The sequence below is a fragment of the Budorcas taxicolor genome, chromosome 6, assembly GCF_023091745.1.
Source record: "Budorcas taxicolor isolate Tak-1 chromosome 6, Takin1.1, whole genome shotgun sequence".
NCBI classification, from domain to species: domain Eukaryota; kingdom Metazoa; phylum Chordata; class Mammalia; order Artiodactyla; family Bovidae; genus Budorcas; species Budorcas taxicolor.
Window position 1 is genome coordinate 117,025,020 of NC_068915.1, and position 23,255 is coordinate 117,048,274.

The following is a 23,255-nucleotide window of genomic DNA, read 5'->3' on the forward strand; positions in this document are numbered from 1 at the left end:
CACAAGCTGTTCGTGCTCCTCCTTAAGAGGCTCCAGAACCTACGGGCCGGAGCAGCCGAAGCCCTGCCTGCTGGCTGATGAGTCAGAGCCTGTCTCCCCGTTGAGGGAGGCACTGCTGCCCCAACCAGGGTGGACGGGGCCCTGCGGCAGCCCCCAGCCCACCTGCCCGCCGAGGGCACACAGCGAGCCCCAGAATGTGGGGCGGGAGGAGCACAGGCCCTGTGGTGAGGACTGGGGGCGGGGGGTCACACCAGTAGAAAAAGCAGACCCCCAGACAGCCAGACTCGGGCCGGCCAGAGACGCGTGTCCCGGACACTGACGGTGGGCCCTGGGGGACCCAAGCCTGCGGCCTGGCCGCGGGGCTCCTGGCATACAGGCGCACGCGCGCATGGGAAGGAACACCAGCTTCAAGGAAAAGGATGCACGTTTTCTTGTTTTACAAAATAAATTAAATATATGAAGCGTCAGCTCAAACTCTATATAAAATTACAAAGGTCTGGGGCCACGGGTAACAGGGTGATGGGTGCCCAGGCCAGGGTGGACATCCAGTGTGGCCACAAAGCCAGGTGGGTCCTGGGCCCTGGAAGAGGCCAAGTCTCCGTGGCCCAGCCCTCCTTTCATCATTATTAATATTATTATCTTAATTTCTTAAATATAAATATCAAGGCCCCTCCTCTCTGGCAGTGGGAGGCCGGGTGGGACGAAAGTCCCCCCCAGCTGGCTCCAGCCTCTCAGGACAGGGCCCAGGACTGCTCTGCCCGACCCCCCTCCAGGGTGCTGGTGGACTCCTGGACACCAGGACAGGTGGTGGCAAAAATAGCCTGGGCAGGGACACAGGCAGGCAGGCGTAGGGAAGGGGTCGGAGTTTTTGGTTTGCAAAGCCAGGGTGCCTCTCAGATCTCCTGCCAGGCCAGGGTGGGGGGGTGCCCGTGGCCCCCGTGAAATCCTTCTCACAGGGCCAAGGGATTCCTTCACGAGCTAGCCGGTTGCCACATGCGCACTGCGGTTACAATACAGACCTTCCCAAAGGCTTCTCAGTCTGAGTGTGTGTGTGCGTGTGTGTGTGTGTGTGTGTGTCCAGAGGTATGTGGTGTGTGTGTGCGCATCCACGTGCGTGTGCGCCCCCCGGGGCATGGGGAGACGGGCCCGTGGTGCGTCCCCGCTGTGGCCCTCTGCCCCCAGCCTGCACAGGGTGGCCTCTGCTAGCCCCCCAGGCGCCTAGCACTGGCAGTGGATGTGCTGATGCTGGTGGACTTTGCCCTCCACGTGTGAGTGTGTGTGTGAGTGTGTGTGTGAGTGTGTGTGTGTGTGTGTGTCTGTGTAGAGTTTGGGGTAAAGCTTGGGGCCAGTGGCTGAGCCGGGGCCCAGCAGGTGTTGGGGGGCAGCCGGGGGCCCGAGCTCCTCACACAGCCCCACTCCGGGGCCGGAGCCCAGGGTGGCGGGGGCGGGCAGGTCCTTATCCCCGCCGCGGTCGCGGGCTGTGGCGGGCGGGCGATGTGCAGGGGCCGGGGTAGCCGGGGCCGGGGCGCAAGGCTTCTTCTTGGCCTGGCAAAGCCACAGGACCACGGTGCCCACAATGAAGACCGCGCCGGCTGGGATGCCGATGACCACCGGCCACGGCAGGCTGGTGGTGGAGGACGAGGGGGCCACGGGCGGCCCTGGTGGCTTTGGGTCTACGGGAGAAACCGAGGAGGGCAGGGAGGGGACTGTCAGGGCGCGGGCATCCTACAACCCAGCTGGTGCGCACGGGCGCGGCGGGGCCCCCCGGGGGGCGCGGCGGGGCCCCGGGGGCGGGGCGCGGCGGGGCGGGGCGGGACCCCGGGGGCGGGGCGGGGCGGGGCGGGACCCCGGGGGCGGGGCGGGGCGCGGCGGGGCGGGGCGCGGCGGGGCGGGGCGCGGCGGGGCGGGGCGCGGCCCCGGGGGCGGGGCGCGGCCCCGGGGGCGGGGCGCGGCCCCGGGGGCGGGGCGCGGCCCCGGGGGCGGGGCGCGGCCCCGGGGGCGGGGCGCGGCCCCGGGGGCGGGGCGCGGCCCCGGGGGCGGGGCGCGGCCCCGGGGGCGGGGCGCGGCCCCGGGGGCGGGGCGCGGCCCCGGGGGCGGGGCGCGGCCCCGGGGGCGGGGCGCGGCCCCGGGGGCGGGGCGCGGCCCCGGGGGCGGGGCGCGGCCCCGGGGGCGGGGCGCGGCCCCGGGGGCGGGGCGCGGCCCCGGGGGCGGGGCGCGGCCCCGGGGGCGGGGCGCGGCGGGGCGCACGTACCGGGCAGCACCGTCAGGAAGGCGCTGCGGAAGCTGTAGCCCATGGTGTTGGCTCCCAGGCAGATGTACATGCCCGCGTCATCCTGGCGCGCACGCGTGATGAGCAGCTTGTTGAGGTAGGAGCCGTCGGGCCGCGACCACACGTCGCCGGTGGGCAGCACCACGAACTTCTGGCCGCCCACGTCGATGGTGGAGTTGTAGCGGCCTTCGGCGCCGTACTCCACGCGCTTCAGCCACTGGATCACCGGCTTCACGTCGCTGCGCACTTTGCACTGGAAGGATGTCGTGCCCCCGAAGTCCACCGTCGTGTTCACGGGGTGCGTGCCCGTGAGCACAGGCTTGGAGCGCGTCCGCTCTGCGCAGGGACAAGCGTTGGGCGCGGCCCCAGGGCTGCAGCCCACCCTCAGCCCTCGCCCCACCCACGCCCCCGCCCGAACTCACGGATCACGTCCACCTTGTAGGTGGCGTTGATGGCGCCTGCGCGGTTCGACACGCGGCACGTGTACTTGCCACTGTCCTCCGGGCGCAGGTTCTTCAGGCTCAGCGTCCATTTCTTCTTCCTGTGCTCGCCCGCCTCCGGGCGGGTCAAGGCCTGGTCATCCTTCATCCACATGATATCGGGCCGCGGGTGCCCGCTGGCCACGCACTTGAGCCGCACGGAGCTGCCCACGGGCCGCGCAATCACGCGGCGCCTCATCTTGGAGGGCTGCGTGAAGCGGGGCCGCGCTGCAGAGGGAGGGAGGCGTGGAGGTCAGAGGGCCAGGCGGGGTTGGGGGAGCGGTGAGGCCCAGCCCCCAGCCCACCTGACGCCCCTCTGCTCACCCCACTGCTTGCCGGCTGGATCTTCCTGGCCCCCAGAGGAGCTGTCGTGCCCTGGGCTCTCCCTTCCTGGACTGGTGTCATCTGGGGGGGGGGGGCACGTGAGAGGGGCCTCAGTAGCCCCTGTGAGACCCCAGCATAGACCCCAGCCCCAGGCCCAGCTTGGAGGCTCCAGCACACCAGCAGGAGGCCGTGGATGCATGCCCGCAGCTCAGAATCCCAGGGACAGCTGGGCGGGAGCCGCCTCCCGGCCCACTGCCTGGGTGCAGGTGACCCCGCCAGGCGTGGGTGGGACAGAGGTCTGGCTCTCCCACCCTGGCTCCCGGGGGTCTGCAGGGCCTGGGGGCGGTGGGGGCCGGGGCCCGCCAGCAGCTGCAGTAACCCTAGCCCACATCAAGGGGCCGAGGGCTCGGTGAACTGACATGGCTCGCATACCGCCTGGTCATCCTCCCCTTTGAAAGGACGTGGTGGGGGACACCCACAGTATTCCCATTCCACGGTCCAGAGGGAACCTGGGGGGAGGGGGGTGCGCGGGGAATGCTGAGGAATGCCCCCTCCCCGGGACAGCCGCCGCCAGGGCCCAGGACCAAGGCACAGCTCTCGGACCCCACCCCAGAACCCAGCGGCAGGGCGTGTGGGTTGGGCTCCTCCTTTGTGCTGCTCCGGCGCCCGTGGGGGAGGGCCAGGCCAGCGCCTGGTACCAGCGAGTGAAGGGCGTGTTGCTGGGGCGCCGCCCAGTCCCCAAGCCCAGGCCCCCGGAGGCAGAGGAGAACACAAGGCCCTTGCTTCCCAGCGGCCCCTCTGAACTCAGAAACCTGAGCCTCAAAGTCACGGCCGACGCCAAGGCTACCGGCCAGCCTGGCCCACCAGGCTGCACTTCGGTTCAAGCTGGGGCCCCCCACCCACTCCTGCCGTCTCCCAGCCAGCCCTGGCCCCTCAAGCTGGCAGAACTTTGGCGGAGAAGAAGCTGGGAGGAAAGGGCCCCCCCGAGGTGCAGCCTGAGGAGGCAGCCCGGGCTGGCGGGTGTCCTGGACTCAGAGGCAGCCAGCGGGACCCCAGGGTCCTGGGGGGCAGTGGTCAAGTTCAGGCAGGACGGAGGGTGGCGGTGGGCACTCAGGGAAGCGCTGCCTCCCTGCCAGCGCAAGACCCTGCCCCAACACTGACCCATCACTATGAGCGTGTAGTTGACGCTGAGGCTCCCGAAGCCGTTGGTGGCTTTGCACACATAGGCACCAGCATCCTCCGGTTCCACTTCCTTCACCTTCAGCCCTTGGGGCAGCACGCGGAAGCGGCTCCAGCCGCCGTGGATCGTCCGGCCGTCCTTGGTCCACATGGTCAGTGGCGGCGGGTCCCCCTCCACGGGGCACTGCAGCCGAACCGTGCGGCCTAGCCGGGCCACCTGCCTTGGGACCACCTTGTCCGCCATCCTCGGGGGCCCTGTGGGGGTCAGAGGGCTCTGTCAGGGAGGAGGGGACTGGCAGCGGGTCGGTCAGGGCAAAGGCAGTGTGGGCACTGGGAGCTGGCGGGAGGGCTGTCCCTGCCGGGAGCCCACCCAGGACCCCACGCAGAAACGCCTGCCCCCCCAGACCACAGGGGCCCCTGCGCGCTCTCGCACAGGAGCCGGAACGCAGTCCGGAGGACCGGCTCACCCAGGACGCACGTGCACAGGCCAGTAAGGACAGCCCCTCACGGGCAGGGTGTGCACACGCGAGCGTCTCTGCATCTGTGCCCGTGTGTGCCTGGGCTACACTGAACCAGGTCTGTCTGCCCGGACAAGAGCCTCCCCGCTGCCAGCCAGGCCACGCCAGGTCACCAAGGCCTTGGGGTCAGAGGGCAAGCAGCTGGGCACCCCCGCTATGGGTGACCACTCTCTCCCATGGGAGAAGCCAGAGTCCTAGGCTGAGGCCATTGGCGCCCCTGACCGTCCCTGACCCCCCGGCCTGGGCCCAGCTTCAGTTCCTCCGGGGTCAAGTGTGGGCACAACGGGGGTGATCAGGTCTATACGGCAACAGGAGACAGCTCGGGGGAAGGACGCCGCGGACACCACAAGGATACGGAGCTACCTCCAGGGGACCCTCAGCCCCCGCCATGCCCGGGGCCCAGAGCCGGGGCCCGCGTGCAGCTCCAGCACCACGGGAAGACCACGGGGGCTTCGGGCCTCTCTCGCGGGCAGCCACCCCTGTCCCTCAGGCCAGGAGAGGCAGCCATGAGCACTCAGCTGCCCTTCCCAGGGGCTTGACTGGGCTTGGCTCCCGGGACTGCAGCCACCAGCCACTGGAAGGTGCCTCCACCCCTCGAGTCCGCCACTCAGGCCAGGAGGGCCGCGGCCGGGTGTCCTGGCCACGCGGAGGTGCTGGCCTGGAGCGGCTGCTCTGAGACGCTATCGTTCGGGGCCCAAGGGCAGCGTGTGTTTTCAATAACCAGCGGGTGTTTCTCCAGCACGGCCAGCTGGTCCCACCGCTGCTTTGCAACCGGAGGGCTCCTGTGGGTCCCGCAGACGCTCCGGTTCCCAGGGCCCTGCAGGGCGTGGACTCCCACCGCCCCTGCCTGGGGTGCTGAGGGGGGGTGGCGGCTGTGACCCCGGGGATGGGCGAGCTGACGGCCCCGGGCTCCGCTTCTCTGGGGCCCCAAGTGGGGATGGGGACCCGAGGCTCTGCTTCCAGGGGACCGGGGTGTGAGCGACAGAGATCCTATTCGGGGGGCCGCACCCCCACGAGGCAGCTGCACCGGCCAGCCAGCCCTCATGCTTCCCCTGACCACCTCTCCCTAATGACTTCGCAGTCTGCAGGGCCTGCCCCCAGGCACCCACTCAGTTCACAGTGCGGGGGGTGTCAGGGGCCCCAGACGAGTGGACCCCAGGAGGGCCCAACCAGGCTGCCCAGGGCCCAGGCCTCATTCCCAGGCAGACCCTGTCCACCACCTGTCACCGCCTGAAATTCCACCATCCCCAGGGGCCTCCCAGGCTGCAGGACAAAGCGGGTACCCCCAGCCTGTCCCCGGTCCCCCAGGCTGACACCTGGACACAAGGATCACACGCGCAGACCCACACGTGTCCACACAGACACACGCGTATGCGGAGCCTCCCCGGTGGGGCTCTGCCTGTCCTGACCACAACCTGCAGGGACCACTGGGCCCTCGCCAACACCCCCAGACCCTGAGCAGCCTGCCTCAGTGGCAGAGAAGGGGCCCTCCCCATTCCCCAGGAGGCCTTCAGAAGTGGGGGTGGGGCAACTGTGAGTGGCACGGACGCTGCCCAGGGTCACTGCGGAGAGGAGGGACGGGGTCTGCTGACTGCCAGATGGGCCGGAAGTGTGGCCCCGCGAGCCGGCCTGAGCGGAGGGGGACGAGGCAGTGCCCGCGGAGCCAGCCGCATCCCAAAGCAAACAGCCCCTCCCGCGCGGCTGCCCCGCCCCCACCTGTGCTCCGCCTGACCAGCCTCTGCAGAGACCCCCGCAGGCTCACAGGCGGGAGGCCCGGCCCCCCAGACTCCTAGGGGTTTTGGCTGCCAGCACGGCTGCGGCAGCCCTATATTTAGCCCAGGAAACACAAGCCCCGTTGTTCCACCTGGACGGGGCATCCCGACGCTTTGCCATGGAAACTGAGGCTCGCCTGGGGACCTGGGGCCCCTGCAGGGCCTGGTGGTGTGGGGGTGCCTAGGGGGATAGCCTCTCAGCTCCCGGCAGGCCCTCCGCCCAGCTGCCGCCCCTCCCTAGAGCACAGCCTCCAGGAAGCCCCAAACTAGCACCTCCCCAGAGCCACAGTGCGGGGAGGTTTGGGGTACAGGCAAGGTGCAAAGAGGGTGTGGAGGCGGCAGGCTGTGCAGGGTCTCACCCAGGATGCAGGCTGAGCATCGTGGGCGTGGGCAAAGGGGGCAGAGCCCCTCCCTCCTCCCCTCCCTCCTCCTTGCCAGGTTCTGCAGCTGCTCCAGCGTTCAGCTGCTAAGTCCGTAGGACTCTGCGACCCCGTGGACTGCAGGCCGCCAGGCTCCCCTGACCATGGGCTTCTCCAGGCGAGGACGCTGGAGCGGGGTGTCGTGCCTTCCTCCAGGGGATATCCCAACCTAAGGGTCGAACCTGGGTCTCCTGCATTGCAGGTGGACTCTTCACCCCTGAGCCACTGGGGAACCTGGAGCTGGGGCCACAACCGGCCACGATACTGCCCCCATACGCTGTCCCCCAGACGCACACCCCAACAGGGGGTGCAGACCCCCTCCTCTGAGCGCCAGAGACCCCCAGGCTTGCAGGCCCCCCGCCTGGCCGGGGCTCCATTTCCCCAGGTTTGCTATAACAAGACCCTGCTGCGACCCAGGGCAGAGGTGCTGGGCAGATGGAGAAGGGACCGCCAGCTGGAGCCCCAAGTCATCATCACAGGGCCCGGGGGCCACCCCGAAGTGCAGCACCCGTGCCTCGCGGCCTCTGCCCCCCTGGGGCGGGGTGAACTGCCCTGGCCATTCCGTCTGGACCCACACTCCCTGCTCTGTCCACAGTCTGCCAGGGGCCTGGCCATGGGGAGCGGGGGCACCCCAAGGTCGGCCCTCACCCCTCCCGGGCACCCAGGGTGCTTGGTGGGCCCTGGCCTGCGACTCCAAGCTCCCTTCAAGGGGGGTGAGCCAGACACCGCCCTCCCCCAAACCCCAGGTGCCAGAGGCCTCAGAGCAGGTGAGGTGATGGAGCCTGAGCCCTCAGCCTGCACGTCAGGGCAGCTCTGTCCCCACCAAGCCCTGAAAAGCCCCCAAGTTTCCAGCCTGAGGAATGCTCTGGCCGCGGCAAGGCTGGGGGGGGCGGTGGATCAAGCCGACCATGGTGGGCCTGGCTACGGGTGGGGGCGGCCGGTTGGGAGCTGCCATCGTGCCGTGTGGGACCAGCTAAGCCAGCAGGTGGGGAGGGGGCTGGGCCCCAGAGGTGGACAAACAAGGCTGGCCTGGACGCCTGCACCAGGCACTAGGCTGTCTAGGCGGTGGGACACATGAGGTGTTCGGCACGGTGGGCGCCAGGCTCTGGGCCCGGCACCCTCCCCAGGGAGGCGAGGCCCCAGGGGAAGGGCAGGAGCACCCGGGTCAGGGGGTGGGCACAGGGGAGGACCACCACGCGGCTGCCAGGAGGCGGGCAGACCCCCGCCCAGCACCGCTGCACAGCTGCACATGCTCACAGGCTCCTGGTCACCAGCTGGCCCGGGGCGGCCCCACGGGATCTGTGGTGGAACTGGTAGGACCCGCAGGACAGGTGGTTGCCCGAGAAACCAGGCCATTCTGGGCGTGGCAAAGGGACGGCCTGACCCACCGAGCAAGGCGGCGGGAGTGTCCCCGCCACCCGCTGCCCAGCTGCCCAGCAGAGGAGTGGGCACCAGGGGGCCCTTCCACTTCCAGTGGAAGCCAGCCTCAGGGCTCCTCTGCCTCACCCTCAGCAACCCCGGACCCCGGCCCAGCACCCCCGGGACCCCGGCCCAGCACCCCCGGACCCCGGCCCAGCACCCCCGGGACCCCGGCTGGGGGCCCAGAGCATCACCCTGATGGTGCCACGTCCCTGGGGGCACCCATGGGAACTGCCAGTGGGGGACGGTGATTGGAAAGCACCCAGCCCGCCCAGGGGCACAGCTGAGCACTGGGCAGCCCTCGCGCAGTGCCAAGGTCTCACTGGGTCCACAGACTCAATGCCGACCCTCCCGCAAACCTGCCTGTGCCTGCCCCCCGCCGCCACCTCACAGACGCGCTCCCAGCTGTCAGAGGGCGGAGAGGGCCCTTGTCCACCGGGGCCTCCCACACCTGCCGTGCTGGATGCAGCGGACAGGGTAACGTGCTTCAGGGCCCAGACCACCCCAGGGGCAGTCACCTAGGAGGTGAGAGGACCCTTCCTGAGCCTGGAGCCCCCTGGCGTTCAGGGCCAATGCGGGGTCTCCAGGCTACAGCCGCAGACGACCAACCCCCAGCAGCCGGCCTGGTCCCACATCTGCTCCACTGAGCCCTGAGCGGCTTCTCCTGGACAGGCCTGAGGCCCTGAGGCCCGAGCGACCCAGACTGGGCACCCCCAGGCCCCAGAGGCTGTGGGGTGGGCCACCGGACTCTCAGGGTGAGCTCTGGGACCAGCCCCACAGTGCAGCCAGGACCCAGACTGGCTGCCGCGCAGGCGGGGGGCAGCCCTGGACACAAGGGCGCCTGGGGGCAGCGTCACGGGAGCCGGGGCCTCCCTCCTCCCTGCCGGCTCCACAGGGCCCGTTATCCAGCACACAGCTTGTGAAAATCTCTCACAAAATAAACTCCCCGGCAGGAAGAAGAGGAGTTGTGTTTCCTGCCAAGATGGGGACCCTGGGGCTCGGCAGCCCCGAGGCTGGGGCAACTCCCTGCCCTGCCTCCGGCTTGGGGATAGCTCCAGAAGCCCCCCCCACCCTGGGCCAGTCCCCTCCTGGGCCAGTCTGCTCGGCGTGGGCATGTGCCCCCCCACCCCAGCATGCCACCTCCAGGCCCTGCCCCAGCCACTCGGCGGGGCACAGGGTGGGGACAGAGGCCCCAGTGGATCACCCCCCAGACGCTCCCCTCGGCCGAGCGGCCCAGCCCTTCCCCACCCGAGGGCCCTGCCCTGCCAGGCCGGGGCACTGTGCCCACCCTGGCCATGGTGGGCTGCCCACCTCTGCCCACGACACTCCTGCCGCTGGAGGCCTTCCTTGCCTCACCTGACCGGGACCACCTCTCCTTCCAGGCCCATCCCACCTGGTCCTGTGAAACCCGAGCCTCTCCAGGGGACCCAGGGCTGCGAAACCCACAGGACGGTGGCCGCTGCTCACCTTGGGCCCTGAGAGAAGGCAGGCTGTGCTTACTGGAGCACCCGGGACCACCGCTAGGAAGAGTGGGGGGCCACACCAGACAGGGCGTCCACGGGGTGGGCACCCCTTCCTTCCGCGTGCTGACCCGCTCACTGAGGCTGTCCCCCGGACACACCAGGCTGTGGTCACCCGTGGAGGCATAGAGCGGGGCAAAGCAGGCCAAGATGGGCTGCCTCCGCTCACCTCCCCCGCACGTCCATGGGGCCTGGGCTGCCCAGCCGACCCAGAGGCTGGGGCTGCTACTGGAGAAAACCAGCAACTCCCTTGTTAGGGCTGCCGCAGAGCCAGGAGGACTTGGGGGCCCACTGATCCTGACGCACTGGAGACGGAGCCTGGTAGGCAGCAATTCCAGGTCCAGCCAAGGGCGACTTTCTTTGCTCCCTCTTCCCCGCAGAGTGGTCAGTGGTTTATTTTCCTTTCCAGGAGTGGGGCCCAAGACAAGACATAAGTGGGCCGCTGACCTAGGTCCACCTTGCAGAGCCTGGGCCGGGCTCCCGTGAGTCCACCTCGGCCCGGCCGCACACTGGCCAGTGCTGCCTGCAGGGGCCTGGGGGGCAAGGAGGTGGCCCCTTGCAGCCCGGTCAGAGGCTGAGGTCCACCAGCACAGACATCACAGCCTTTCTGACAGCCGCCCGCCTCCCTGTGGACTCACATGCCCTGGCAGAGCCTTCCACCACAGCCCCCAGGCAAGTCGGCCTGAAGTCTGTCCCATCCCACAGGCAGAAGGTGGCCGGGCACGCGCTGCCCAGGTCCAGGGGAGGGAGAGGGGGTCTCCAGGGCCAGCTGCTCAGAGACCGCCCGCTGCGCCATCCTCAGAGAAGTCCAGAGGTGGCACTTCTCAGAAAGCCCTGAAATGACTCTTTTCAGAGTGAATTGTAAAAGGCACTTCATTCGGAGCTTCTCGAATTCCCACTGTGAGAAATAAAGTGGAAACGGAGAAAGCCAAATTCTGTTTTTAAATTTGAAAAAAAAAGCTTAAGACTAACCCACCAAGATTGTGAAACTTTAGGAAAAGGGGAACCTTAAAAATATTGAGTCTAGAAATGTACTGATTCCAGAAATTGTGACACAACGGGGAAAGCGGCTTCAAAAAACCACCCAAACTCTTTCTGCGCTGGTTTGCCTGCCTGAAGAAGGTCCACACGCAGCCTGTTCACGCGCCAAGTGGGAAGGGCCTGAGACAACTCTACCCTCCAGTCCAGGCCTGGAGGACAAGCCAACACGACTCAGGAAGAGCACCCCCACCAGGAACCACAGAGGCCCTTGCTTGCCCTTGGAAAGCGGCTCCCACCTCCCTACGGCCGCCAGGGCCCCCACCATGCAGCCCAAGGCCTCAGCCAAAGGGCACCGAGCGGGGTGTGGCCCCTGGGGGACCGCTCGGCACCAAGGCAGGCCCTGCTGCCCACGGCCGTCCATGGCCCACTGCCACCCGCCCCTCCACTTCAGGCTCCAGCCAGTGGCCAGGTCAGGCCAGTGGCCTCCTGAGCCTCCCTAGCCAAGCGGCCAGAGGACAGGCAGGTTCGGGGATGGCAGAGTCCAAGCAGATGAAAGAGAAATTGGAGGCTGAGCTGCTGGCCCCAGGGGTGGGGAGCCTTGCTGGGCATGACCCAAGTGTCCGCAGCACCCTGGGCACTGCCATCTCGGCCATGCCTGGGCAGCCCCCACCCTCAAGCGAGCCAGCCAGTCCCCGGCAGGGCAGGCGAGGGGGGGCGTACCGTGGCATGAGGCCCACCTGGGCCGCCGCCCGCCACCCCACACCCGAATGCAGCCATATAAGGCCAGCCTGGGCTCGGTGCGCCTGCGGGACAGCGGCGGGGGCGGGGTGCGACGCCTCAGAGGACTGGTGGACAGGGCAAGGGCGATCCTGAGTGGTCAACACACCCACAGGGCTGGCCTGGCCGCAGGTCCCGCCTCGCTGAAGGAGGCCAGCACGGAACATGGCGGTGAGAGGCCACGGGCATGCATCACCCATCGCCCGTCAACCAAGGACGCCCCTCCAGGGGTATCTGAGGCCGCCCTCTTGCACAGAAAGTGTGTGAGCCCGCGTCCAGGCCCCGCTGTGGCACACACGCCACACTGAGGGACGCACTGTGTGCCTGAACGAGGTAGCCTCAGCGTCTGCTTTAAGACAGGCCCCAACTCCCCACCCTGTGTGCTGGGTCCTCAGTCCCCTGGCCCCAACCCTGCACCTTCTTGGAGACAGGCAGGCCTAGCGCACTGGTCTGGGTCGTTAGTCCCACATGCCAAGAAGGTCCCCACTCTCCCCACACCCGGCGCTGGCCACCAGGGGGTTTCTGTAGGTTTTCAGGGGCCTAACTGGGTCCACTGTGGCCAAACTGCCCACTGCCCAGGAATCCTCCACCAGCGGCTGCCCTCAACTGCAGCGGTGGGTGGATGTGTGTGCTCTGAGGGGAACTGGGGCCAGAGCCCAACCTGCCAGCCAGTCTGGGACCCCGTGCCAGAGCTGGGGGAGCCTGCGCAGTGAGATCACCCCGTGGGTGATCTGGGGGACCTCATGGCGAGAGGGGAGGCCCCGCAGACAGCTGAGGAGCCCTTGGGTGTGGGGCCGACGCGGGAGCTGCCCTGGCCCGTGGGTGAGCTGGGGGCCCAGTGGGTGAGGGGCCGGGGTGCGCGCGGCCAGCAGGGGCGGGGCGCAGGCACGCGCGCCAGGCGGGCACTGTGGCAGAGTTCAGGGCCGGAGGGAAAGGGGCGGCGCTGGCGGAGGCCGGGGCGCCGGGCTGGGAGCCAGCACTCACCTCGGGCGGCGGCGGCCGGCGGGAGGGCCCCCAGCAGCAGGAGCAGCAGCGGCAGCACCGACTCGGGGCTCGGCGTCATCTCGGCCAGTGCGGACCTGGGGGGGATTCAGAGGCTGGTCATCTACGTGCGGGTGGGGGGGTGGGTTTTCCGCCCCGCTCCCCCTCCCCCGGGCCGAGGGCCCCGGAGCCGCCAGCACCCCGGCCCTGGACCGAGGGGGACCGAGGTGCGGGCCGCCCCGCCTTCCCTGGCGCGCTCCGGGCGGAGGAAGCGGCGGCGGGGGAACCGTGGGTATCAAAGGCAGACAAAGGGTTTACACTAATTACCGACCTCCCCCGCCCCCCCTCCAAACACCGTCTGGATTCCTGGCGCTTGTAACTCGGGCCCTGCCCGCGGGACACACAATACCGGCGGCCCCGCAGATAATCGCCTGCGCCATTAGCGGACAAATTTGCATTGGGGGGGCCCACGTGGGGTGCAGGGGCGGGGGCGGGGCGCGGGCAGGACCTCGGGCCGGGCGGGAGCCGCGGCGGCGCGTGCCGGTGCCTGCGGCCCCTCGCCGCGGAGCGGGGACCCGGACGCTCGGCCCCCGCCCCCTCCCGCGGCCCCGGCCCCCGACCCTCCGGAATCGGCCCTCCCAGTCTGCCCCGGGAATCGGAGGCGCGCGAAGGGGCTCACCTCGGCGGGGCTCGCGGGCGGCGGGGCTCAGGGCCGGGCCCGCGGGGCGCGCTGCGCGGTCATTGCCGCCCCGGGCGCCGCACCCCGCCGCCCCGCGCCCCCGGGCCCGGCCTCGGGACGGGGCGGCGCTACCTGCGCGCGGGCGGCTCGGGCTGGGGCCGGGGCGGGGATCGGGGGCCGGGGTCGGGGCGGGGGGCGAGGAGGGTGGCGAGGGCGGTCCGCGGGCCGGAGCCGCGATCCCGGGGCGGCGGGGCGAGGGGCCCGGGGCGCCACGCCGCGAGGCGTCCTTCCCTGCGGGGCTTTGTCAACTCTCCCGGAGCGAGCGCCGAGCCCGGCGCGCGCCCCGCCCCGACACAACTTCCCGCCAATCGGCGGGCCGCAGCCCCCGCGCCCCGCCCCGCGCCCCGCCCCCGCGCCCCGCCCCGAGCCCCGCCCCGCGCTCGAACTTCCCTCCAATCGGCGCGTCCTGGCCGCAGCGCCCCGCCCCGCGCCCCGCCCCCGCCCCCCGCCCCGCGCCCGAACTTTCCGCCAATCGGCGAGCGCGCCCGCCCTGCCGCCGCCCGGCTCGCGGCCTTAACCCTAGCAGTACGGGACGCCCGCGGCGGGGCGGCTCCCGGGGCGCGGCCACGCCCCCGCCCGTCCGCCTCGCCCCCGCAGGGCTCTGGCCCCGCCCCCAGCTTGTTTCCACCCGCGGGCGGCCGGGCCAGCACTCCGCGCCCCCACGCAGCCCCGGCCCAGCCTCGCCTCGCGCACCTCCAGGTCCCGCGCCGTCCACCTCGCACCTGCACCCGTTGGCGCCTGCATCCGAGTCCCCAACCTCAGGCCTACAGCCCCCCGCGCGCCTCTAGAGTCGTCCCTGATCGAGCTCCAGCTGGGCAGTCAGAGTCCCGATATCTGAGCCCCCCGGTGGTCGTCGGGAACGGAGGGGAGATCCAAGACCCCGCTCTGACCCCAGACGACTCCAGGGAGGGCCAAGTCGGGCATGACGTAGGGTGCAGAGATCCCGCCCTGGCGCCTCGGCTCATAGATCCGCTTGCCGGAGAGCAGATGTGTTCCCGGCCGCCCACCTGGCGGTTTGCGGCCTCCTGTCCGCTAGCGATGGGGTGCGCGTGCCCTCAGTCGTGTCCGATTCTGGACTGTAGCCCGCCAGACGTCTCTGTCCATGGGATTTCCCAGGCAAGGGGACTGGAGTGTGTTGCCCTTCATTCTCCAGGGGATCTTCCCCACCTAGGGATCAAACCTGCCTCTCTTGGGTCTCCTGCGTTGGCAGGTGGATTCTTTACCGCTAGCACCAGGCGGGAAGACCAGTGACGGTAACAGAAGGGTATCAATAACTCAGCACCACCTCCAATCCTCATAATCAGTCAGACGTCTTGCTGTCACTTGTGCAGGCACGGTGAAAGCAGGTAATTCACCCAAGATTTCCCAGGCACTTGAGATGCCCAGGACTGGAACCGCGCACTGGAGAGAGCCCCCCGTCTTGTGTCTCTTTCTCCACCTTGCCCACTGCCCTTCCCTTGGCTATTCAGCAACCAACATACACTGGCCCCCATGACTGCCCTCCTTCCGTCCGTCACCTGACCGCACCCCAAGCTCACTGGCCTGAATCAGTGGGCCAGTCTCCCCTGGGTTTCCCTTCACTGTCTCTTCACTGAAATTGCGAATCATTTTCTAAAAACATTTTAAATTTATTAATTTCCTTTTTGGCTGTGCTGGGTCTTCGTTGCTGTGAGAGGGCTTTCTCTAGCTGTGGCTAGTGGGGGCTACTCTTCTGGTGGTGTGCAGACTTCCTGTGGCGGCTTCTCTTGTTGGGAGCACAGGCCCTAGGTGTGCAGGCTTCAGTAATCGCGGCACGTGGGCTCAGTACTGGCCGCACGTGGGCTTAGTTGCTCCACAGCATGCGGGATCTTCCCAGATCAGTGGTCGAATCCATGCACCCTGCACTGGCAGGCAGATTCTCAACCAGCGGACTCCAGGGAAGTCCCAGACTCATCACTTAAAAACACGACCCTGATGCATCTCTGGCTCCCCAGTGCCCTCAACACAAACCCCACCACCCCTGAGGCCCTGGATGCCTGGGCCCTGCCCAGTTCCCACCTCTACTCCCTTGTAGCACTCCCTGCAGCCCCTCTGGACCTCTGCTCCTGCTATTCCTCTGAGAACCCTTTCTGGAACAAGCTCTCTCCTCTTAGGGTTCCCTCTTCCAGGAAGCCTTCCAGGGAAAGCTGAAACTGGAGAGATCTTACAGGTCAGCATCCCCAGGGCAGAGGAGCGCTGGATTGGCGGTGTGAGCCATCAGGGTTTCAGCCCGTGGAGACCCAGGCTGCCCACTCCTTCCAAGCCAGCTATAGGTGGTTCCTCAATGCTGTTTCTGGGCCGGTAGGGCACCCACCTCGTGGGTGGGTGGTGGTGAGCTGGGTGCTCACCATCCTGCCTGCACGCTGAGTGGAGGCCCAGACGCAGACCTGAGTAGCCCTCCTGCAAAGGCCCATCTAGTCCAAGCTATGGTTTTTCCAGTGGTCATGTATGGATGTGAGAGTTGAGCCATAAAGAAAGCTGATCACCGAATAATTGATGCTTTTGAACTGTGGTGTTGGAGAAGACCTCTTGAGAGTCCCTTGGACTGCAAGGAGATCCAACCAGTCCATCCTAAAGGAGATCAGTCCTGAGTATTCATTGGAAGGACTGATGCTGAGGCTGAAACTCCAATACTTTGGCCACCTGATCTGAAGAATTAACTCATTGGAAAAGACCCTGATGCTGGGAAAGATTGAAGGTGGGAGGAGAGAGGGACGACAGGATGAGATGGTTGGATGGCATCACCAACTCAATGGATATGAGTTTGGGTAAACTCCGGGAGTTGGAGATGGACAGGGAGGCCTGGCGTGCTGCAGTCCATGGAGTCCACGGGCTCACAGAGCTTCGGACACAACCGAGAGAGGACGGGAACGAGAGAGACTAAACTGAGCTGAACTGGGAGTCAGGCTCCGCAGCAGGGGGCAGGAAGCCAGGAGCGGCCGTTCAGCGCCTACCCGAGGTGGGTCGCAGACAGGAGCCCTGGGACAAAGGGGGCAGGTGGGCTCTGGGGGCGCCGCGCAGGGCCGCGGGGGCCGGTTTGTGGGGAGACGTCACCGGGCGTGCAGAGCTGACACAGGTGGGCGGCTGCCTGCAGCAGCTGTGGGGAGGTGGGTGTCGGAGGCAGGAAGTGGCCGAGGCGGCCCCGTGCGGGGAGGGGATGAGGTGGGCGGGTCGGAGGGGAAAGGGGTCTCGCCCGGGGAGCGGCCGCAGGTGCGGGCGAGGGTCCGGCCGGGCGAGGCTTCTGCACGGGGAGGCGCTGCCCCCTGGCGGAGGCTCGGGGCGCGGCGGGCCGCGAGGTCGCCCGAGTCCCCTCCCCACCCCGGACCTTGGCCTCCCTCTCCGTCTGAGGCGCGGCGCTCCCCACGCGGCGCCAGACCGGCCTGCCGCCTCCACCGAGCTCGCCCATCAGCGGCCCCCGCTCCCCCTCCATGAGACTAGCCCCGGAATACGAACACTTTTAAAACTGAGATCTGGGCAGTTAGCTGATCTCCGGGTCTCGGTCCTCTCATCTGCAGTCCGACCTCGTCGAATGACCTTGGCGACTGCGAGTTTCCATCTCCCACCTGCCGGACACAGCGAGCCCCAGGAGGTATTAATCTGCTGCCCTTCTTGCCACCCCCTTTCCACCAGGACAAGCTGAGCCCTGGCTGTGTGCCAGAGGCTGGGACAGGTGAGGGTGGGCAGACGGGGAAGGTCCACAGCCTGGAGAAATGGCATCTCAGGAGCAGGTGTAGGGGCCAGGAATCACCTCTGAGGATGGGAAGTGCTCACCAGGGAGCTGAGGGCCCTGACACCAGCTTCTGCTCCCCATGAAGCAACAGAGACCAGACTTACATGCTCTCTGCATGTTAAAAAATATTTAAACTTAAAAAATTCAGAATACTCCGCCGGTGGCACAGTGGATAACAACTTGCCTGCCAATGCAGGGGACTCGGGTTCAATCCCTGGTCCCGGAAGGAAGATTCCACGGGCTGGAGCAGCTAAGCCCGGGCACCGCAACCACTGAGCCCTCCAGGGCCTGCGAGCCGCAGCTGCTGACCCCCCACACCACAGCTGCTGAAGCTTGGAGCCCGTGCTCCGCAGCAGGAGGGCCACCACAGGGAGAAGCCGGCTTGCCACAGCTAGAGAAGGCCTGTGGGACTCAACCAAGACCCAGTGCAGCCAAAAAGAAATAATTCTTTAAAAAATCAGATATATATATATGTGTGAGAGAGAAAGAGAGAGAGCGCCTGGATCTCTCTTGGCTGGGGACAGCAGCCAAGATGGGATCAGACAGCAGGAGACGGCCACCCTTGCGAGCTGGCTCACAGCTCTCCGCTCCCTTCCTCCCTGTGGTTTCCAGTGCAGGCAGGGGGGCCCAGATGGAGCCCAGAGGGAGAGAGGTTCCGGAGAACGTGATGGCTGGCCTTCACGGGGCAGAGTCCTGGAGAGGAGAGAGCCGTGCAGACAGTGCCCCAGGGGCCCACAGAGGGTCCCCTGGAGGCTGCAGCTGAGGATGGATCAGCCCCGGAGTGGACAGGAAGCATCGGAGGCTGGGGAAGAGCTGCCCTGAAGGCTGGGAGCTTGCAGGCAGGAACAGCGCCTGCATCCAGCAGCCAGAGTGGAGACCCTGGCTCACTCTAAGAGAAGTAGAAAATCGGAATATGTTTATTAAATAATTTGAATTTTTAGTTGGAAACCTTCCCACAAGGAAAACACCAGGCACACATGGCTTCACCAAGAAATTCTACAAAACATTTAAGAAGGAAATAAAACCCATTCTATGCAAACACTCCCAAAAAGGGAGAGGAGGGGCTACCTCCCAACTCATTCCATGATGCTAAATCCAGAAATCCACAGAACACCGTCGGGCATGAACACATATGCAAAACATCTTAAATGTTGGTTAATCAAATCCAACAATATATATATATATAAAAGGATAATACATGATGATCAGGCGGGATTTATCCAAGGATGGAAAGTTGGTTTAACATTTGAAAATCAGTCACTGTAACATACCGTATCAACAGAAAGCAAAAACATGATTATCTCAATAGATGCAGAAAAAGCTCTGGACAGAATCCAGCACCTGGTCCTGATGTTGTTAAAAAAAAAACCTCTCAGCAAACTGGCAAAGACAAGGCCTTCCTCCACCTGACAAAAGGCATCTGCGGAAACATTCCAGCTACCATCACACTTGACTGTTAAAGAGTGATGCTCCCCGCTTACATCAGAGCCAGAACTGGGGTCTGCTCTCTCCCTGGTACTCAGCATCGTGCTAGAGGGTCAAGTCAGTTCAGACTGGAAAGAAATAAGTAAAGTCTTGATCTGTAAATGACACAATCATCTATGGGAACAAATCTATGGAATCGACAAAAAAAAAGTCACCAAAATGAACAGTACTGGTGAACACAGCAAGGTGGTGAGACAGCCCAGTACTCAGCGCCATTGGCCTTGGAGCAGTGAGCCGCACATGCACAGCTGGGTCGGAAAGGTTTTAAAGAGCCGAGCACGCATCTCATCAGTCGTATGGCCCGCTCCCCAGGTCAGCTCAGGCGCTCAGCCGTGTCCTACTCTCTGCGACCCCACGGACTGCAGCACGCCAGGCCCCCCTGTCCATCACGAACTCCCGCAGTCCACCCAAAATCATGTCCATTGAGTCGGTGATGCCACCCAGCCATCTCATCCTCTGTCGTTCCCTTCTCCTCCTGCCCTCAATCTTTCCCAGCATCAGGGTCTTTTCAAATGAGTCAGTTCTTCTCATCAGGTGGCCAAAGTATTGGACTTTCAGCTTTAGCATCAGTCCTTCCAAAGAACACCCAGGACTGATCTCCTTTAGGATGGACTGGTTGGATCTCCTTGTAGTCCAAGGGACTCTCAAGAGTCTTCTCCAACACCACAGTTCAAAAGCATCAATTCTTCAGGACTCAGCTTTCTTTACAGTCCAACTCTCACATCCATACATGACTACCAGAAAAACCATAGCCTTGACTAGACAGACCTTTGTCGGCAAAGTAATGTCTCTGCTTTTTAATATGCTGTCTAGGTTGGTCATAACTTTCCTTCCAAGGAGTAAGTGTCTTTTAATTTCATGGCTGCAGTCACCATCTGGACGGATTTTGGAGCCCCCCCAAATAAAGTCAGCCACTGTTTCCCCATCTATTAACCATGAAGTGATGGGACCAGATGCCATGATCTTAGTTTTCTGAATGTTGAGCTTTAAGCCAACGTTTTCACTCTCCTCTTTCACTATCACCAAGAGGCTCTTTAGTTCTTCACTTTCTGCCATAAGGGTGGTGTCATCTACATATCTGAGGTTATTGATATTTCTCCTGGCAATCTTGATTCCAGCTTGTGCTTCATCCAGCCCAGGGTTATTCATGATGTACTCTGCATAGAAGTTAAATAAGCAGGGTGACAATATACAGCCTTGACGCACTCCTTTCCCGATTTGGAACCAGTCTGTTGTTCCATGCCCAGTTCTAATTGTTGCTTCCTGACCTGCATACAGATTTTTCAAGAGGTAGGTCAGATGGTCTGGTATTCCCATCTCTCTCAGAATTTTCCACAGTTTATTGTGATCCACACAGTCAAAGGCTTTGGTACAGTCAATAAAGCAGAAATAGATGTTTTTTTGGAACTCTCTTGCTTTTTCCATGATCCAGCGGATGTTGGCAATTTGATCTCTGGTTCCTCTGCCTTTTCTAAAACCAGCTTGAACATCAGGAAGTTCATGGTTCATGTATTGCTGAAGCCTGGCTTGGAGAATTTGGAGCATTCCTTTACTAGCGTGTGAGGTGAGTGCGATTGTGTGGCAGTTTGAGCATTCTTTGGCACTGCCTTTCTTTGGGATTGGAATGAAAACTGACCTTTTCCAGTCCTGTGGCCACTGCTGAGTTTTCCAAATTTGCTGGCATATTGAGTGCAGCACTTTCACAGCATCATCTTTCAGGATTAGAAACAGCTCAGGTGGGATTCCATCACCTCCACTAGCTTTGTTCGTGGTGATGCTTCTTAAGGCCCACTTGACTTCACATTCCAGGATGTCTGGTTCTAGGTGAGTGATCACACCGTCATGGTTATCTGGGTCGTGAAGATCTTTTTTATACAGTTCTTCTGTGTATTCTTGCCACCTCTTCTTACTATCTTCTGCTTCTGTTAGGTCCAGACCATTTCTGTCCTTTATCGAGCCCATCTTTGCATGAAGTGTTCCCTTGGTATCTCTAATTTTCTTGAAGAGAGCTCTAGTCTTTCCCATTCTATAATTTCCCTTTATTTCCTTGCACAGATCACTTAGGAAGGCTTTCTCATCTCTCCTTGCTATTCTTTGGAATTCTGCATTCAAATGGGTATATCTTTCCTTTTCTCCTTTGCTTTTCGCTTTTCTTTTCACAGCTATTTGTAGGGCCTCCTTAGGCAGCCATTTTGCTTTTTTGCATTTTTTTAAAATCTTTTTTTCATTACTTTTTACCCCAGATCCAAGGTAAGAGAAACCTCACTAAGATGGTAGATGTTGAGAGAGAGCATCAGACGGCAGACAGATTGAAACCACAATCACAGAAAACTAACCAATCTAATCACAAGGACCACAGCCTTGTCTAACGCAATGAAACTAAGCTATGCGTGTAGGGCCACCCAAGATAGATGGGTCATGGAGAGTTCTGATAAAACATGGTCCACTGGAGAAGGGAATGGCAAACCACTTCAGTATTCTTGCCTCGAGAACCCCATGAACAGTATGAAAAGGCAAAAAGATAGGACATTGAAAGAGGCACTCCCCAGGTTGGTAGGTGCCCGATACGCTCCTGGAGATCAGTGGAGAAATAACTCCAGAAAGAATGAAGGAAGGGAGCAAAAGTGAAAACAACACCCAGTTGTGGATGTGACTGGTGATAGAAGCAAGGTCCGATGCTGTAAAGAGCAATATCGCATAGGAGCCTGGAATGTCAGGTCCATGAATCAAGGCAAATTGGAAGTGGTCAAACAGGAGATGGCAAGGGTGAACGTTGACATTCTAGGAATCAGCGAACTAAAATGGACTGGAATGGGTGAATTTAACTCAGATGACCATTATATCTACTACCGTGGGCAGGAATCCCTCAGAAGAAATGGAGTAGCCATCATGGTCAACAAGAGTCCGAAATGCAGTACTTGGATACAGTCTCAAAAATGACAGAATGATCTCTGTTCGGTTCCAAGGCAAACCATTCAATATCACAGTTATCCAAGTCTATGCCCCAAGCAGTAACACTGAAGAAGCTGAAGTTGAATGGTTCTGTGAAGACCTACAAGACCTTTTAGAACTAACACCCAAAAAAGATGTCCTTTTCATTACAGGGGACTGGAATGCAAAAGAAGGAAGTCAAGAAACACCTGGAGTAACAGGCAAATTTGGCCTTGGAATATGGAATGAAGCAGGGTAAAGGCTAATAGAGTTTTGCCAAGAAAACGCACTGGTCATAGCAAACACCCTCTTCCAACAACACAAGAGAAGACTCTACACATGGACATCACCAGACGGTCAACACCTAAATCAGATTGATTATATTCTCTGCAGCAAAAGATGGGGAAGCTCTATACAGTCAACAAACAACAAGACCGGGAGCTGACTGTGGCTCAGATCATGAACTCCTTATTGCCAAATTCAGACTTAAATCGAAGAAAGTAGGGAAAACCGCTAGACCATTCAGGTATGACCTCAATCAAATCCCTTATGATTATACAGTGGAAGTGAGAAATAGATTTAAGGGCCTCGATCTGATAGATAGAGTGCCTGATGAACTATGGACAGGCCTGCTTCCCACTCACAGGTATTTACCCGACAGGAAAGGACGTATTAATACGTGTCCACACAAAGATTTGCGTGCAAATGTTCACAGCAGCTTTATTGGTAATACCCCCAAACTGGGAACCACCCAAATGCCCATCAACGGGCCACAGGGCCAACCATTCTCCGTCCATACGAGGAGAGACGTGGTCAGCAATCCAACATGAACCGTCTGTCAACACAACCTCGCAGGTGTCTCGAGGCAGTCATGCTGGTGGACAAGGTGTGGGTGCCATACAGTGGCGTCTGTGCCACCTTCTAGAAAGAGGCGGGGTCCACAGTGATTGAAGCAGATGTTGGGGCTGCCCGTGTGGGTGCTGGGAGGGGGCCTGAGACGATCCCTGGGGGTGCGGGAAACATCCAGTGTCCAGATTGTGGTCATGGTGTCAAGGACATAGGTCAAAAGTTATCAAATCAGATGCTTTAAATAGTGTCAACTTTACCATAATAAAGGTTTTTTCTTTTTTTTTTTTAAAGAAAAAAAAAGATTGACCTGCTAGACAGACTAGAGCCCTCCGTGGAGGGCCCTGGGGGGCGGCTGAAGCCACAGGAGTCAACACACGTGGCCCCTCTGACTGCAGCTGCGGAGTGAGCACCATGCCCGAACGGGGTGGCATCGGCTAGACTCTGTAAGGCTCCAAAGACCTCATTTCGGCTTCACCTTCTCTCCTGAGACCCTCACTGGAGCCCCCGTGCACGGGCTGGCCGCTCTTGCCCCTGCACTGGGACCCTCGTGGGAGGGACCCTCTGTCCTGGGGGACACCGGTGTGTCGCTAGTGACTCAGACACACACCACAGGGGTGCGCGAGCTTGGAAGGGTGGCCCCTGGTCGAAGCTTTGACCTAAAGTCCCCCAGAGGGTGAGCTGCCCCACAGGAGCTCACGGGGTGTGGACGTTACCCGGGCCTGCTTCCCAGCGGGCGGTTATAGGACGGGACTGGAGTTGCTGGACGTGGCCTCTGGGCAGGACTGCAGGCGAAGCGAGCCCGGCCAGCCGGGCTGACCAGCGCCCCTGCCAAGACTGGGCCCCACTCCTGCAGATGGGCACCTGA

At 63.1% G+C, this 23,255-nt stretch overlaps 1 protein-coding gene across 2 annotated transcripts; it reads right to left on the reverse strand.

Moving 5' to 3' along the window:
- Positions 1-414: 414 nt before the first annotated feature.
- FGFRL1 (fibroblast growth factor receptor like 1) lies at positions 415-13,346 on the reverse strand. Of its 2 annotated transcripts, none has more exons than XM_052642015.1 (7): positions 13,318-13,346; positions 12,642-12,736; positions 4,234-4,506; positions 3,073-3,153; positions 2,692-2,976; positions 2,252-2,605; positions 415-1,673 (listed from the first exon to the last, which is right to left on the reverse strand). In XM_052642015.1, exons 2-7 carry the CDS (start codon positions 12,718-12,720, stop codon positions 1,219-1,221), a joined length of 1,527 nt encoding a protein of 508 aa, XP_052497975.1. In that variant the 5' UTR covers positions 12,721-12,736; positions 13,318-13,346; the 3' UTR covers positions 415-1,218. The 2 variants fall into 2 exon arrangements, with proteins under 2 accessions (XP_052497975.1, XP_052497976.1); XM_052642016.1 differs by lacking the exon at positions 13,318-13,346 and adding an exon at positions 12,970-13,030.
- Between the last annotated feature and the right edge of the window lie 9,909 nt (positions 13,347-23,255).